We start from the raw sequence: 18,323 nt of genomic DNA on the forward strand, positions 1-18,323 counted from the left end.
TGTCATGTCATTTTGACATTTGCTATTGATAATTTGACAAATGTAAACAATAAAATAAAATTTTCACAATTTCATGCGGATGAAGCCGCACGGGGACAGCTAATATACTCTCCAAAAGAATATACATACATTTCTAGTATTAATTTTAAATCGTAATTTAGAGAAGTTCAATGAATTGTTTTAAAGAAAACATAAAAATAATAGACTAACGCTAACGGTTTCAACTTTCAGATGCACAATTCGAGATATTGCATTTACGACAACCAAAGCGTCGCAAACGGTCGATTCATCACGATAATCCAGATCTAAACACGCTAAAGAAGCATTTAGATATAAAATTAAGTCCTAGACACACATTCCTAGATCCACAGTTCCTACTGATAAGAAGATGGACAAATGGTACGCAAGCTGTGATGGACCAACATAATGATGAAGAGATAGATCTATGTTATTATAGAAGTGATACTGCAGCTTTGTATGCTTGTGGTGATTTGGTAAGACCACTTCTTGATTCTTTTGTTTTATACATCCGTGATCTTTGTCTATTGAAGACTAATATTCATACTTATTATTATAAATGCGAAAGTTTACATGGACGTTTGTTAGAGTTTGTAGCCTAAACGGCTGAACGGATTTTAATGAAATTTGGTATAGATGTAGAGGATAGTCTGGAAGAACATATAAGCTACTTACTTTTATTTTTTAATTTCACGCGGACGGAGTCGCGGCCGAAAGCTAGTGCCAAGTAAAAGGTCAACAACTTTTAATTTTGAGTTTGATTTGCGAATTATTTAATTACGTCTATAAATTATATTTATTTGAATGTTTCCGTAAATTGTTAGGTTTTTCTATTGTTAAGTATTTATTCGTTTGTTTATTTCTTATGCTTATGGAAATATTGTACATTGTTGTTCAACTTAATAGAAGGCCATTCACCTTAATATATTCTTATTATACTTGTTCATTTAACAAAATAATAATCAAAAGTACTTAAATGTAATTATCTAACTAATATTATAAATGCGAAAGTTTGTTAGATTGTTAGTTTGTTAGAGTTTGTAGCCTAAACAGCTGAAAGGATTTCGTTGAAATTTGGCATAAATGTGGAACATAGTCTGGAAGAACACATTGACTACTCACTTCTGTCGTATTTACTTCTACGCGGACGGAGTCGCGGGCGAAAGCTAGTTTATAATAATTTTATTATAAATTTCAGAGAGGCTTATTTAAAGCTAATGGTAGTAACTATTATATACATCCATTGCCTGAAAGGTTTCATAACGAAGAAACGAAACCGCACATCATCGTCAAAAAACATGACGATAGTCTAAACAACAACGAAATAACAACATGTATAGAAAAAGATAACATTAACGACAGACAAGAATCTGTAAGATGGACAAAGCATAGACGAAAAAGGGAAATAACAAACAAAAGCAATATCACATTGGAAGAATTCAAACTAAATTTAGCTCACAGGAATAAAACTATAGACAAATTTATAGAAAAGCTAAAACCAGATTCTAATAGACAGAAAAGAGCGATAACTCCTCCTATATTTGTCGAAACAGCTGTGTTCGTAGATAGAGATTTATACAAACATATGACAGTAAATTTTCCTAAAGATACGGAGAGAGAGTTAGTTAGATTCGTTTTAGCGATGATAAATGCTGTACAATTAATTTACCACGACCCATCTTTGGGTAGAACAGTCAATTTTATACTAAAAAGATTGGAAATCTTACATGAAGATCCTGCTAATCTGAAGAGACCGCACGATATTGATAGATTTTTAAGTAATTTCTGTACGTGGCAAAGATTAGAGAATCCACCAGGTGATAATGACCCGTTGCATTGGGATCATGCTTTAATTTTGACTGGATTGGATCTATACGTAGTCAATAAGAATGGTAAAGTCAGCAGTCAAGTTGTAGGTGAGTCATTCACAAAAAGCTATAAGGAAACTAAACTGTGAACGGTTCTTCTTGAGTTGCTTGATTATATTGCTAGATTTTATTTTAATTTCTTCCTGAAATCAACAGGTTTGATAACTCGTTCGTGTCGTTTTCAGGATTAGCACCAGTTGCTGGTATGTGTACTGTTACAAGCAGTTGTACTGTAAACGAAGGCAGGCACTTTGAGAGTGTTTACGTTGTGGCTCACGAAATAGGGCATAAGTAAGTTATTTCATTATATTTGGAAGCAGTATATATTGTTTATACTATAAGGACATTAAAAATAATTTAAATGCACGCCTTATGGTGTAAGAAATGTACTTATTTGTTTGCAGTTTAGGAATGCGTCACGACGGCCCTCTAGCGGATAACGGCTGCGATCCAAGCGCATACATCATGAGCCCGACCCTCGGTAGCGGCAAGATCACCTGGTCTCAATGCAGCAGAAATTATCTACAGAAGTTTCTAGAGTAAATAATTATCATATCTTAATTTATTGCCAACTTTCATGCTTTATCATGTTTCTTGTCTGTTACAGTACAGTACAATCTCGTTGTCTACTAGACCACGGCAACTCCGCGGGTCAGCTCGACCATAGCGCTGAGGGAATCCTACCTGGGGAGAGATTCGACGCTGATCAACAATGTAAGCATAAAACGTGCTTTTCTATTACCAAAAAATCTTACTAAAAACAAGTCATTGAATGAAAAAAACTAATCGGACTGTAGACATAGGCTACTATTATATCTCTATTCACTCTTTGAAAATCAGCATGAAATTCATCCTGCCAGGTATGCTCAAATACGGCAGCGGTAGTCGTCACTCCGCAGCTCAGAACTTGGAAGATATCTGTCGGGACCTGCACTGCCAGCGCGAAAGGTACACCTGGACCTCGCATCCTGCACTAGAAGGCACTAGGTGTGGGGATGCAATGGTATGTACATATAGAAGCGTATAACTGTGTAAGCTATCTCTCTTTAACCTTTAACTATGGACGTCAGCTTTTTTCACGTACTTTTGGACGTGCGGTCTCACAGACACTATGTTCAAAGGCGAGTTTCAGCATACTCAAATCACTTTAATAACGGAATTTTTATGTTAACCCCTGTATAAGTTGCTAAATGAAAACAAAAACATAAAATGCATGTACATTTTTTATTTCCTCATAACAAAAACTAACCGTATAACACAAGTAGGCACTTTCCAGACTTTTTGTACGAGATCACTATAAAGAACGTTTTTTCTTAAAATTAATTGTATTGGCACCAGGGTGACTTTATAAAATTAAAATTAAAAGTACAGAAAATAAAGAAAATAAAACATCTCGTCTAAAAATATAAACATAAAAATTCTGACAATGACTCAACTTGGACATTTTACTGGCAGTTTTTGCACTGCGGCTTTGAACACTGAAGGCATATTGGCTGCCCACAGCCTATACATGTGTAAGTTGTCTTTCTTTCTATCTTTGGAGGGCAATGTTTACATGTCATGCGTTTAGAAACAGTGGTTTCTGGGATTTCTGGATTTGGCATATCAGGACCCAAAACACGTTTTATCTTCAGTGTCAATTCATTTGGCAAGCGAGAGTTCATAACTCTTCTTTGCATTTGAGGTACTACCAATGATCGTGCCAGTACCTTTAAGAATTTACCTCTATCCAGTCCTCTGTGTTGGTGTTGGTTTACCGATTTTTGCCGAGGACCCGATTTTTGCCATAGTAATACTTAGTCCGTAGCTGTGTAAGAGGAGCATCGTCATCTGAACTCTCACCGTCAGAACTTCTAACAGAATTGGAAATGATGGAGTCCTCGGCCATTTCTTGATCACTCACGTGATTTTTACCTACATCCTCTTCGTGTAGTAAACAGTCATGAATATCTCGATCGATCATCGATCGCACTAATCTGATTCCAGAAGTACTTGATGTAGCACATCTTCAAAAGAAGGGTCATCTAGTCGTAATAATTTATTCGCCTTGGGAGCTAAAGATGAGCTTGACTTCCTTTTGGATTCTAAAGTACTAGGCCTTTCATTATCCGTCATTTTAAAACAAAAAACACCTACAACAAAAAAATATTGTAAGCACAATTCGCTTCACAAACGTGGACGTGCGGTCCTACAGACCGCGGTCGAAATAAAATGTCAAATAACTCACCAAATATGGAGCCAGCGACGTAACCTCCAGCTTCAATCTTCGTTTCACTGCTAAACGTGAAGCTACTAAGGCCGGCAAACGCGTCGGGTGCGGGGGATGGGAGAGGTACGCGAATCACAAACCACGAGCGGTCTGTGAGACCTCACGTCCATAGTTAAAGGTTAAGTTCTCTGTCTCACTCATTTGATGGCTTATGTAATTAGAAGATAATATTAACTGTAATTAACTCTGTGTTTAGTACTGCCGTGGCGGTGCATGTGTGGAACGCGAGGGTACTGTGCGCTCAGGGCGTGGCGCGTGGGGTCGCTGGTCGCTCTGGTCGGAGTGCGCCTCGGCTTGTCTACTGGACGATAAACACGCGCCCGCCGCTGCCGGAGTTGCTGTCGCTACGCGCAGGTGTAACCGACCCAGGTTAGTGACGTCACAACACTTCTCGTCTAAGAGATGATCACTGTAATGGACTTTTTTTTAATTTACTATTATTAACTTTAACCGTTCTAACTGAACTTTAGTCTTATGCTATATGGTTCACGACAATAGTCGAATGGCAGGATACAAACCCTTGACCCAAAGATCAGTAGTCTATACTCCAAACCATTAGTCTATTGGCGCTTGATTTATTATAAGAGTAATATTGGCTTCAAGGTAAAATCCTTTCGTTAGTGGAAAACTGAATTGTCTTTACACGAGCTACACCACCTTGGTTGACATCTTTGAGTCCAATGTTCTGTGTGATGAATACAATGTAATTAGTTTATATTATGCCATTTTCATAGTTAAGTATTTAATTCCAGGCATGATAACGGAAACAACTACTGCACGGGTCACGACAAGAAATATCAGTCTTGTCATGCACAACAAGTAAGTCAGATATCTCATAAGAGAATAGAAATTGATCAATATAGAAGTTATAATAAAAAAATATTGTTCCAGTGCAACAAAGTACCACGTATGACGGTGCGCGAGTTTGCTGACCAAATCTGCTTGCGTGCGCGCGATGTCGACCCTGACCTTATAGGAACTGGGCTGCAGAGGATCGACTCAGAGGGTAACTAGTTCTTAACTAACTTCTTAATGCGAAATATGCCAATATGTCTACAATGTTGATAAGCTTACTTGTCCAAAAAGACGGTTTTTTATATACATATTGTAAGTTGGCAAACGAGCAAGCGGCCTAGGCGAAAAAGCGAAGCGATCGTTGCCCATATAAATCCGCAATTGCAGATGCGTTGCCTACCCTTAAACAACGGAGGAGACGCACATAAAGAGGATATTTCCCGTTCCTTTGCGTCTCCTCCATCGCCAAATCCACTTTCCCTTCCCATCCTTTCCGTATAAGCGAAGGGTTGGAAAGGAAAGGGGCTAATATTAGGCCTTTCGTTGGTCCTTTTATGCGGTTTGTTTTTGTTTTTTTTTTTTATAAAGTAAACTTGCCAAGCGATAAAACAGTGAACATATACTTCCAGACGTGAGCAGCGCTTGTGCAGTATGGTGCGACACGCGCGGAGGCGGTTACAAGTCTCGCGGCTGGAGTTTGCCTGATGGTACCGCGTGCTCGAGAACACAACCTATGTTCTGCATCTCCGGACTCTGTCAGGTACCATGCGACAATGCTAGAGTACACTTGTAGCTCTTTCCATGTCTAAACCGCTTCGTAATTATCGGGTCAGTCTACCAGAAGTAATAGCAAGGCCTTAATTAATGACGCTATCAATGCAATTTGGTATAAAGTCTATATTAAAGTCTATACTAGTCTGCATGGACTCTATACTAGTCTATATAGAGTTTGTAAACTGTATTAATATCAGTGCTACTGTCTATACTATAGATGGACCTTAAACATTAAAAATGCAATGGTAAATTTACGTTAGTATCAAGGATTGTGCAAAATTCAGAGGTTACTCTTGTGTTTTTGGCAGAAATTCACCTGCGATTCGAGCAGCGACAACGAGTTTTCGCTGAAACCCGGCGATTGCGAATGGGAGGCACTGCAACTACAAACTGCTACTCCACATACCGTCACCACGTAAGATAGCCATTTTCTCAGACTATCTTGTAAATTATCTTGCTAATAATATTTTTCTTTAAACAATCAACAATCCTTCACACAAAGAGATTAAAAATATATAGAGGAAGCATATTTGACTCTTCACATGAGACATTTTTGACATGATCTCTCTAACACTATCTAGGTCCACACATAAATGTAATTAATTGTATTATGATAAATTTCCTATAGTTATGGCGTATTACACTTGACAGCATCTGCCATTCAAAGAATTTGCCAGTGAAAAAAATTTGTTCACTATGTCTAGTCTATATATTTCTTAAATATCTATCTCCACCATTGGTTTCAAGAACTTTACTGTGATAATTAGTTCTAGGAGTATTATAAACGTTATTCCAGAACAAAGACATCTGGTACGTGGCGGCGTGCGGTGGGGTCGAAGTGGCGCGCGGCCAGCGGCTGCCACTACCACTGCGTGAGTCCGGGCAGCGGCGTGCGGCTGGTCAGCTCGGCGCGGCACACCACCATACAGCTGTGCCGGCCAGACGCCGCGAGACCAGAACTCGTCAGTACTTAGTACTAGTACATCTACTTTACCTATACTAATATTATAAAGAGTTAAGATTTGTATTTTTGAATGTATTGAAATAACTCAAAAACTACTGGACCGATTTTAAAAATTCTCTCTCCGTTAGAAAGCTGCGTTATCAGTGACTAACATAAGCTATATATTTTGTTATTTTTTAATTTCACGTAGACGGAGTCACGAGCAACAATAGTCTCAAATATTTGTAGCAACGGTAACGTACGAGTACAACACTCTTTCGAGCGTAAAAATCTCATACAAATGTCGAAAATGTAACGAATACGTTCTCGCAACCGCAACGTAAATAACTGTAACGTAGTAATTCCTTCCAGGGTTGTTTGCAACGAAAGTCACCTTACCAGTACGCGACAATGGTTTGCTCTAAGTACAAGGAGAGAGTGAGACGGCTGTCAGGGTTGGGCATGCAGATATCGCCTGTACTAGGTAACACTGAATAATATCTGCTATACAAAAGATATGCCAAGTGACAACCCTAAGCGTGTAATGAAATAAAACGTGATTTTTTTTCTCAGAGGAACCAGACCGTCCATGTCGTGTTGCATGTCAAGACGAGCGAGTAGCACACCGCTTCTACCTGGTGAACGGTCAGGAGGGCTGGTTCCCGCTCGGCACATCCTGCGGGAAGCGGAACTCCTCCTATTGCGTCAGCGGAAAGTGTTTGGTATGTTTTGTACAAGGACTAAACCATAAAGAATACGAACAGCACTATTCATGAGAACTACAATATATGTGATATTTCATGGTAATTATCATATTTTTTGTAGTAAATATCACAGCACTAAAACTTAATTACGTATTAAATGTATTATCTAGAAAACAACTTGTATATCACACTAGCTTTCGCCCACGACTTCGTCCGAGCGGAATTAAAAAAACAAAAGTGAGTAGCCTACGTGTTCTTGCAGACTATCCTTCACATCTATATCAAAGTTCATCGAAATCCGTTCAGCCGTTTAGGCTACAAACTCTAACATCCATCCATCTAAACTTTTGCATTTATATTAGTATGACAGTCAATCTCTCATTAGCACTTTGTGGTGATTATAACAGCATTACCATTATGTTGTCACAATTGCTATATCAAGTAGTAACTATCTCTTCCGTGTTATAAATTTTATATTTTTACCATATGTTGTAAGCATCATAAAATATGGTGACTACAGGAGTTCGGTGCCGACGACACGCCACTATCAGAATCAGTATTTACGTTACCATTACTACCACGAGGAAGGACGTCCCGCCATCGCCGCGCGCTGCATCGCAACAGACTGACTGTCAAAGCCAATCTAGATCAATTACATTTGCAAGATATTATTGCTGCTTTGAATTTTACTGGTGAGTTTTTGTTTGACTAGCTATCGCCCGCGACCCTGTTCGCGTGGAAAAAAAGTAGTCTTGGTTCTTTCAGACTTTGCTCTATAACTGTGCCTTTCATCCCTTTTAGCCATAGAAATAAAAAAAACCAACCATCCAACTAAACATTCGCATTTAAAATATTAGTAAGATTTAAAAATGTTACTTTTTTGTGAAAAAAAAAATAAAGAGTAGAGAGGATAAATTCATAATTTTACTATTTACTAGCTTTCGCCCGCGACTCCGTCCGCGTGGAATTAAAAAAATACAAAAGTGAATAGCCAATATGTGTCTTTCCAGACACATCTATGCCACATTTCACCAAAATCCGTTGAGCCGTTTAGGCTACAAACTCTAACAAACATCCATCCATCTCAACTTTCGCATTTGTAATATTAGTAAGATTTTTGTAAGTTAGTACTTACATTAGGCTTGCTACAGACGTGTAGGTAATAAATCGACGCCTTTACCAATTTTTACGTTTAAGTTAAAACGTATGATACATTATTTTTTTATTTACAGGTAAAACCGGTGAACATATCATATATTATGATTCTATACCCGACAATATAGAGATAGACTTCAACAATCCCATACATATTGCGCCTGAAGATACATTTATGAGGAAAATACCACGACCTACATGGGACTGAGACTCGCTAAAAAGGACTGGCAGAGATGGAAAATATGCACCCACTTAACACTTTGAATACCACAAAAATAACTTTCACAGTGACCTTGTCAATGTCCTTGAAAGTGTTTAGAACTCAATATTATTCAAAGAATGTTTCAAATAATTCGATTTATGACCAAAATAAGACAATTTAATTGTTTCAGACTTAGTTATTTTGTCTAAAATGTGCTGAATTGTCAAATCACTTATTTTATAAGTATACACTTAGTTTAAGACGCTTGGTGCTGACTGCGAACATTGTGATCACTAGTACCTATTTATTATTGTAATTATTAAAATATAAATACATGTTTTTATATAATTTACTGTTTTATTTACATTAATAAAATGTTTTAGAAGTTTTATTAAAAGCATAATAGTTATTTACAAATATATAAACAGAATAGATTTGTATTTATTGAAATAACTCAAAAACTACTGGGCCGATTGCAAAAATTCTTACACCATTAAAAGCTACGTTATCATTGAGTAGGCTATGGTTTTTATTGATTTTTTTTAATTACATGGAGGCGAAATCGCAAGCAACAGCTAGTTTATGTTTTAAAGGGAAAGGTTTTTTTTTTACTTTTGTATGTAACGAATAAACTCAAAAATTATTGAATCGATTTCAAAAATTCTTTCACCATTAGAAACCTACATTATCACCGAGCGTCATAGGCTATATTTATAACTAGATTTATTATTATTTTGAGAGTAAATATCAGAAATCAAGGTAAATGTCCTCGTGGCTGCGCCGCTCTGAGCGCGGCCAGCAGTCGCGACTGCTCCACGAGGAACCACTGCCAGAATTTACGTAAACTGTGCTTGTCCTCTTTCTGAAAACCATAAATAAAACTATTAAAAATAATATAAAGTCTAGTTAAGACTAAAAATAAGCTAATCTGTATGACGAAGGTCGAACAGTGGTTCAAGGCTTGAAATCTACAGGTCCTAGGTTTAAATCTAGATAATTATAAAATATGAGTAACAATTGAACTAGAATATTAAAGACCCTACATCCAAATAGATAACTTAAAAACGATTTTTAGATTTATAGTAAAAATTTAGACATGTTCATAAGCATTCCCTTTAAAAAAAGTACTTTTACTAAAAAAATCTTTCTTTTAATCCCCAACAAATCAGCAAAGTCTGTGCCTAATCATTACGGTATACCCTCAAGCACACTCATCAGCGGAATTGCTTCCACTTCACGCCTGTATTATATAGTTATGATATTGCTTAGGACAAGCCCTACACTAACCTATTAAAGCGGGTTTTACTACAACATTAATATCACCTTAACAGTAGCAAATGTCCCGCTAGCTGCCAGCACTTTATCATCGACAGCAGCTATTTCTTCAGTAAGACGGTGCAGCAGCTGCGCGGCGCCGCCTCGCCGCACGTGGCGACCGCTGCCGTCGTACAAGTACGCGCGGAGCGTCGATGTTGAAGACCAGCTGCGTACATAATATATCAACGCCATCTATTGATCGGGTTCTCAAATAGATTCCAACAATTATTTGTAATCGCCAATAGATGTCGCTAAAACTAATTAAAGTTCATATTTTGCAAGTTTAGTTTTTTTTAAAAAAACAATAGATGGCGCTTATTACAATTTTTGTTATATATTTTATTATATGTCAAAAGACACGAGGTGGCATTAATCTTGAAAAATAAATTGTTACAGAAAAAGTACCGGTGATAAATTTTGTTCACCACGTCTTTTATTTAAATGTATTTGTACTAATAATATAAAATGTAAACATATAATTCTTTCTTTGATTTTAACCTCTATCATAGTAACATTGCTTTTTTAAGAAAAGCAAAAAAGTGTAAGTGTAACTTATTAAAAAAATATTTAATTGTATTATACATTTTTTTATATGTAATTGTATGTACGGTTTACTATTAAAATTAACCATAAGGGTTAAATATCTCTTTTTAATGTATTTTAACATCTACAGATTTTAAAATTCATCTGAACCACTACTTCCGTCATTAATAGATTTTAAAGTAGACCCTTGACAAAGTAAATTAGCACATTTTTCCACATTATTTTACCATTAAGTAATAAAAAAACCGACTTCACGTCGTTAATACATTAAAAAAAACTTACTACGCAGCTATCGCGGATTCCTTCTTCTTAAAGCCATCAGCCACCTCCTCACTGAGACTTCGTATATTATATATCAGTTCATTATATACCCTTACAAGTACATCAGCACTCTCAGTACATAACAAAGTACATAAGGTCTGCTGAACAATGTTGGTATTCAATCGCTGTTTCAGTAATTGCTGACTACAGATATCGTTCATCGAATCCTGAAATTATAACAATTTGTATATGAAATATTACTATTATAAATGCGAGTTCAGATGGATGTTTATAAGAGTTTGTTTGAGTCGAGGGCGAAAGCTTATTTATAGTAAAAGTTTGCAATTCGCTTAAAGAGCGAAAATATTTACTGTAACGTGTTAAATGTAACGAATGATTACTATTCATATACTAAATTTTTAAGAAAAAAATATAAGGGCCTTAACACTATACACAAAACAATATAATAATTATTACAACTAGTCTGTAATGTGGAGGGGACTCTGGAAGAACACATAAGTAGTGCTATTATTTTTTTAATTCCACGCGGACAGTCGCGAGCAACAGCTAGTCCATAATAATATTATAAAGAGGATATATTTATATTTTTGTATGTATTAAAATAACTTAAAAACTGCTGGACTGATTTCATTCTTTCACCATTAAAAACGGTATCAGTGAGTAACATAGACTACGTTTTTTATTATTTCACGTGCACGAAGTCACGGGCAAAATATCATCATCATCTACTTGCCCTTATCCTTTACGAAGGGTCGGCACAGTATGTGCTGCTTTTCCCTACATCTATATCAGCCGTCATATCTGAATACACTCCTTTCTTAAGCATATCCCCTTTCACACAATCCATCCATACTTTTTTCGGTCTTTCACGAGCAAAATAATAAACAAATTTAAATACATACAATCCTATTATTGATGGCTTCAGTATCATTAACTAGATATGTCCTCATATGTGAGGCGAATCGCAGTAACTCTTCCAGCGCGCACAGCTCCGCTCGCAGCGCACTGTACACTATCTTGTCTATGTGCAGCGCTTGCTGGACACATTCTACTAAAAACTCCAAATCACTGTGAACTTGCCTGAAAATAAATAATTACTACATGAGTAATATAAAAGATTACACTGTGAAGTATTTAAGTTAGTTCCTTAGTGTAGAAATACAAAATGTACATGAAGTAAGGAATGACTGTATTACCATGAAAAATCCACACCAGCTGTTACAGTAAGGGGTTGATGTATATTTAAGCGAAATGTAAATAACACACTGTCCTTTTTTTATAACATAAGGTGGCAAAGAGCAAGCGGCCACTAGAATCCGCACAAATGACAAGCCCTCAGACATCCGCAATAGCATATGCGTTGCCTACCCTTATCTGAACAGAGAAGGCGCACGTAAAGAGGATATTTCCCCTTCCACTTCTTCCATTCTCTCCTTATAAGAAAAGGTGGTAAAGAGAAAGGGACTTAAATTAGGCCTCCGGCACCACACTCATCAGACGAAACTCGGAATTGCTTCCATTTGACGCCTGTCTTCTGTGTGGTCATGGTATTACTGGGGGCGTGCCCTGCAGTGCTAAGATGGTAAAGCGAGCACTACCACTGTATAGTTAAACTTTTCGCATCATAAGCTTGCTTACAATATGTTCGAGGACAACATTTAAATTGAATTTGAAATTTTAGCGTGGCGTTATACTGACACTGTTACATAATTTAATGTTGTTTTAGTTGAAAAGGAAGCTAAGCTTTTTAACAATTTCTTTATCTACATTTAAATAGGCGATTTAATAACCAAATAACTATAGATACTACCATAACCATAATAACTGAGATTTATACTTACTTCCTAATACAAAGTGCACTCCTTGCCGCTGTCTCCACAGCGAGGTTTGTCCGAGATGACACAAACTTTAGTATAGCTTCTTGCAGCTGTTGGTCTAATATTGTCTCCTCTTGTTGCAGGATTTCTAAAGAACTTTGCACTTCTAATAAACACGCACTGGAATATACAAATATAACAACAATACTAATATTATAAATGAATGTTTAGATGGATGGATGTATGTATGGATGGGTTTTTATTAGATTTTGTAGCCTAAACAGCTCAACAGATTTGAATGAAGTTTGGCATAGATGTAGAGCAGTCTAAAAAAACACATAGGTTACTGTTTTTAATTATATGCGGATGTAGTCACAGGCAAAAGCTAGTTATTTTTATAAATCAGTTAAAGGCATGTACAGTCAGCTGTATAATATATGAACATTTAAAGAAATTTGCCAACTTTTATGTGGATTCAAGTTCTAGAAATTAAAAATATATTTATGTAATAATGAAATATTAATAGTGGGAAGTGTAACTGTAGGTTTACATATTTTTGAAACTGACAGTAAACAAGTTTGTGAGGATTTTTAAATATACAATTGTATACAGCTGACTGTATTTAATTTCGAAAGCATATAGATGTATGAGGATACATTTTGAAACTGAATGAGTATACAAATTTCTGTATTTTCTCTATTTTTTTTAATTATTAAATGTATATTTATTATGAAGTCAGCTTTTAGTGACGGAAATGGATGGAATAGTGGAGGGTAGTTTTATAAAAATATATGGCAAGGAGTGGCTCGCGCTCAGTCGCAGTCTCGGCGCTCAGTCGCGTCAGTTAGGCGAAAGGTTGGAAATAATATAGTTTTCAGTTATAGGTTCTGGACATTTTTCAGCTAGTAAATTGCACTACATGTTGATTATATTATAATGTATACTTACGATATTCTATTAGGATGAAGCATGTAATTGTTAACCAATGCTAGTTTGGCTTGCTCCCCACATAACTCTGCTTTGGTGGAGATGTATGTACATAGAACATCCGATAGCCTGGAATACATAAAAAAACTCATTTAACAAAAAAAAATAAGAAAAATAAAGTCAGTTTATGGTATTCAAGCCTTTTGTTTTGTAATTATATTTTATGCTGATAAAATATTGTTACAAAATAATAGAAATGGAAGTAATAGTTGGGGGTAGTTTCATCAGCTGTCTCTCAGTTGCATTCAGTTGCTAACAAGCTCTCTAGCCGTCAGTACCTCAGTTCCTTCAGTCGCTCAGGAGCTCAGTAGCTCAGTACATTTCTAGTAGTCGCCACGGAACGTTCGATATCTTTTACGTAGTTGCCTTAGTGTATTCATTTTATAATAATTCACCAGTATTCCTCATATCCAACTGTCATATTTTTTGAATAGTCATTTCTATCGAAATTTATAACAATATACTAAACTAAACAAATGACACCTCAATCATTAAAATGGGATAAATCAATTAGGCTATAGAATTTCACTAAGGATTTTACATTAAAAACATAATAAAAAACTAACACTCAAAAAAGGTAACCATTAATTCTAGTGTCAAGTGTCACTAACAACTAATTTAAAAAAATTACTAAACTATTTCAGAGAAAAATACCTGAGATTTAGCTTTTAGTGTGGTAACATTTAATATTTTCTTGCTACAAAAAACTCCATCCAATCAAGGGAGTTTGTTACTGGAGATAAAATGATGCACTAACCTTTCTTCCAAACTAGCAGCTTCATTTAATATTCTTTGTAGATCTTGATCTGAAGTCCTTTCCGGATGATTGTTTGTCAGTCGCTTGGAGATGTAGAGGTCAAAGTGTGACATAAATAATGATTGAGACTGTTTGTAAGCATCAAAGGGACCAAATGCAAAGAATTTGCTAGACATTTCCTGGAAAATAATAATTATACTTTAAAAAAATGAGAGATAAATCTATGCATATTTTAGACACCAAAGGTATACAAGTTTAGGAAGATTTGTAAATCTTACTAATATTATAAATGTAAAAGTTTAAATGGATGGGTTTGTTAGTTTGTAGCCTAAACTGCTGAATTGATGATGAAATTTGGCATAGATGTAGGTGATAGAACAGAAAGGCTACTCGCTTTTGCTATTTTTAATACCACATGTACAGTCGCTGGCAGAAGCTAGTGTATAAATATTTATACAGTTTACTGTACTTTTTTTATCATACTTATTATAAATGCGAAAGTTAAGATGGATGGATGTTTGTTAGAGTTTGTAGTCTAAACGGCTGAACGGATTTCAATGAAATTTGGTATAGGTGTAAAGGATAGTCTAAATGAACACATAGGCCACTACCTTTTGTTTTTTTTTTTAATTCCACGCAGACGGAGTCACAGGCGCAAGCTTATTGCATATTAAACTTACCTCATCTGTAGAACTGGCCATTTTTAAGTTGTTAGCTATAACATCACATACATCATCAACAATAGTGTCCACTTCCTCCGCAAGGGTGATGCACTGCTCGCCCAAGCTTTTTTCATCATCTTTATACTGATGTTGTTTTGCACTTAATTTTGTCAGCTCTATGTCTAGTTCATCTTTCATTAAACTGGAAATATTTCAAGTGCAATTAAAAAAAAAAACAAGAGCCTCAATGAAGTACATGAAATCCCAGTATTTAATCAATTTTGGGAGAATTTTCAGATAAAGTAAAATAATATTTCGATAATGCATAGCAATACTGTTTTAAATGCAATAGTTTAATTAGATGGATGGATGGATGTTACAAAGTATTTCCAGAATGACTCAATAGACTTATTTACATCTAAATTTTGAAATACATGTATGACATAGTATGGAGGAATGTAATGCTCATAACACCATCAGAGCAGAATAAAACCTATGTATTATTCCACATTATGCTATACATATATGCCAAATTTCAGCTAATCCCGAGATATGGAGTAACTAAAATTTATCTATGTAAACTTCTGCATGTATATTAGTAAGACAGTAAATACACCAATCTGAATACTTACTGATTCTGTTTAATTAAATCATTCACTATTTCTTCATGTTTTAATAACATATCCAGTCTATCATTGTGCATACTTATGTCTAATTTCATATCCTCTAAGGCATCCTGGTCTCCTGGTAGACACAAACCTTCGAACTCTTCTTGTAGCGATGAGATTGCAGTTTCCAACTCATCAACGGGCAGTAAACATTTATTTTTCTCTAGTTCTTTGAACCTGTTTTAACAATCCAATTCATTGTCAATAAATACATATATTGTAACGTATTTGTGTGAAAATTAAGCAACTAATAACTAACCTGTATTCTTCACGAGCAGTCAAGGCATTGTTATGGTCCAAATTCCTATAAAGCCACTTCAAAGCACCACCAAAATCAGGATCTTGCAGCATCCATTCAAAAGACTTATTATAAGTTTCTACGCCCAAACTGTGCAGAAAAGGAATGAATTCCTTATCAGTTACATCATTTATAGTATTCATTGTTGAACATTTGAAACAACGTTGTTTAGAAATATAAAATGTTAAGAAATATAATTTTACGTTATAATTCAAACTTTTGAGTTTGACATTTGTTGACAAGTGACAACTACGCGCGCCAAGTTTTTGAATTATTGCCAGTATAAAAAAAATGACAAGTGAAAACAATTCGACAAAGGACGAATATTTTTAATGAAATTAAAAACATATTTACAGATCCAATAAAAGCCTATTAATGTGATGTTCGCTTATTAAACATACCTACGAATATGAAAGAAATCTAATATCTGATAATAGTTTATGACACTAGAGACTTCATAAAATGGTCTTGAAGATTCACCTTACTTCAGGCAGCATAATATTTTTTAAATAAGTAAATCTGTTTCCTTTATCGACAGGCGCTTACAAAAAGAGTCCTCGGCTTTATTGCCGAATCATTTATACTATTCTACCATTTTATTATACTCTCTTCACTTAATCATTACATTTCAATGAAAGTTTATATTATTATCTTCATATCTTAATATTGTTCATGTAAAAGAATGATAAAACTTACACGCGCCGCTTCTACCGGCTGTGCCGTCGTAAATCATTTAGTAAGTGACGCAAAGAATGGAGGAAGAGTGGCCAATTGGCCGATTAGCCAATTCGTTGGTCCCCTCTGTTTTGGCATATCCTCGCACTTGAACGGCGGAGAGTTCAAGGTCACTTTGTAAATTCGAGAAGTTAGTCTTAATCTAAAACAATGAACAGTCTCAGCTAATTTTATAAGATGCTAGATATCACAATAAACGTCTACTAGTCTTCACGAGGAAATACAGTATATATGTGAGAATTCTAAAGGTGAAAAAAGACACTCGTAATAAGCATGTGAAGGAACACAAAAGCTTACGAGGGAAGGAGACTTGGGGAAAACTGTCGAGATTCGCTTCCGTCATAAGTCGCTTTGATCTCGTAGCTTTCTATCGGACACGTTTTCATTATCCCAAGCTGTTAATATTTGTACATACTGTTTCTTCTTACAATTAGTCGTATTTGTACAAAGGTCGGACTGTCTACAGCAATAACAGTAGATTTGCTTATATTGATTGTTTTTGTGCACGTCATAATTACTTTGTTATTTATTTAATTATTATTATGTTATATTATTTATTTACTGGTTATACTTTGTCGTTTAACGTATTGAAATGGAAATAGAATCAATTCACAGTGTGCACACGAAGTGGGTTGCTTTGAGCATCGTTCAGAATGCTGAACCGTTCTCTACGAAAACAATAGGAGAGCTCGTCAATGCCTCTCGTCGACAAACCTATTCTGCTGTCATTTGATATACAAATATGTCTTGTTGCGAAAGCAATAAGGTCTACTATTATATAAAATCTATTCATTTGATAGCATTTGTTAAATTAGTTGCAGTCCTTATCAAGAGAATGTAGTTTTCGAAGCTGCATGCATTTCATGAGTGCCTGGTACTTTCTATGTATTCTTGTGATTGTTTGCTCATTTTTATACGAATGATATATTTTTTAGTTATACATAGTTTTATCTGATCTAATCTGCAGCGATTTGATGAAATCTAACTAATATTCTAAATGCGAAAGTTTAGAGGGTTGGATGGATGTTTGTTAGTTTGTAGCCTAACCGGCTGAAAATTTGGCACGGTTGTAGAGGTTAGTCTGGAAGAACACATAGACTACTTACTTTTTTAATTCCACGTGGAGGGAGTCGCGGGCAAAGCAAGTATTTAATAAATAATCGAAGCATCTCATTAAGTTTCTTCGTTAACCTATCATCGGGATAAATAAGGCAGCTCCCCGCCTTGCGCTCTTTAAAAATACTTTAGTTACGTAAGCTTTGTAGACAAATCACTCCATCAATCGCTTCTATAAATAAATCTGAAACACTTCAGTAACACGTTAAGGTGTGGCAGAGCCTTAAGAAAGCATTCCTTAACATTTTGACCCGTATAAATATTACTGTGGTATTGCCAGCCTTTAAACCGTTGTTTAAAGTGCACTTCTTTTTATCTCTAGTCGGCGACAGATGGCGTTAAGATACGATTATAGAGTAAACATTATTTCAAATTCCGGTTTAAAAATCTAACATTATAATAACTGGATAATT

The 18,323-nt window shown here is 35.6% G+C and overlaps 2 protein-coding genes across 2 annotated transcripts in view; one reads left to right on the forward strand and one right to left on the reverse strand.

The window, feature by feature from the left end:
* The window catches only part of LOC106102598 (A disintegrin and metalloproteinase with thrombospondin motifs 16-like), a 35,575-nt gene extending 26,656 nt beyond the window's left edge, over window positions 1-8,919 (forward strand). Inside the window, exons 3-18 of the mRNA XM_013282124.1 lie at window positions 232-494; window positions 1,217-1,934; window positions 2,072-2,177; window positions 2,291-2,425; window positions 2,494-2,600; window positions 2,747-2,889; window positions 4,352-4,524; window positions 4,908-4,974; window positions 5,047-5,161; window positions 5,580-5,710; window positions 6,033-6,139; window positions 6,521-6,686; window positions 7,040-7,151; window positions 7,241-7,389; window positions 7,892-8,063; window positions 8,604-8,919. Of these exons, the coding sequence (XP_013137578.1) occupies window positions 232-494; window positions 1,217-1,934; window positions 2,072-2,177; window positions 2,291-2,425; window positions 2,494-2,600; window positions 2,747-2,889; window positions 4,352-4,524; window positions 4,908-4,974; window positions 5,047-5,161; window positions 5,580-5,710; window positions 6,033-6,139; window positions 6,521-6,686; window positions 7,040-7,151; window positions 7,241-7,389; window positions 7,892-8,063; window positions 8,604-8,734 (2,795 nt within the window). The 3' untranslated portion in view covers window positions 8,735-8,919. The remainder of the gene's footprint in view (window positions 1-231; window positions 495-1,216; window positions 1,935-2,071; window positions 2,178-2,290; window positions 2,426-2,493; window positions 2,601-2,746; window positions 2,890-4,351; window positions 4,525-4,907; window positions 4,975-5,046; window positions 5,162-5,579; window positions 5,711-6,032; window positions 6,140-6,520; window positions 6,687-7,039; window positions 7,152-7,240; window positions 7,390-7,891; window positions 8,064-8,603) is intronic.
* Window positions 8,920-9,330: 411 nt separating this feature from the next.
* LOC106102194 lies at window positions 9,331-16,288 on the reverse strand. The gene is made up of 10 exons (XM_013281606.1): window positions 16,021-16,288; window positions 15,726-15,938; window positions 15,112-15,295; window positions 14,432-14,610; window positions 13,636-13,743; window positions 12,712-12,867; window positions 11,773-11,950; window positions 10,871-11,076; window positions 10,052-10,211; window positions 9,331-9,590 (listed from the first exon to the last, which is right to left on the reverse strand). The coding sequence occupies exons 1-10, from the start codon at window positions 16,200-16,202 to the stop codon at window positions 9,483-9,485; spliced, it is 1,674 nt and encodes a 557-aa protein (XP_013137060.1). The 5' UTR covers window positions 16,203-16,288; the 3' UTR covers window positions 9,331-9,482.
* Window positions 16,289-18,323: the final 2,035 nt, after the last annotated feature.

The sequence above is a fragment of the Papilio polytes genome, unplaced genomic scaffold (genome assembly GCF_000836215.1).
Source record: "Papilio polytes unplaced genomic scaffold, Ppol_1.0 DF823923.1, whole genome shotgun sequence".
In the NCBI taxonomy this organism is placed as follows: Eukaryota; Metazoa; Arthropoda; class Insecta; order Lepidoptera; family Papilionidae; genus Papilio; species Papilio polytes.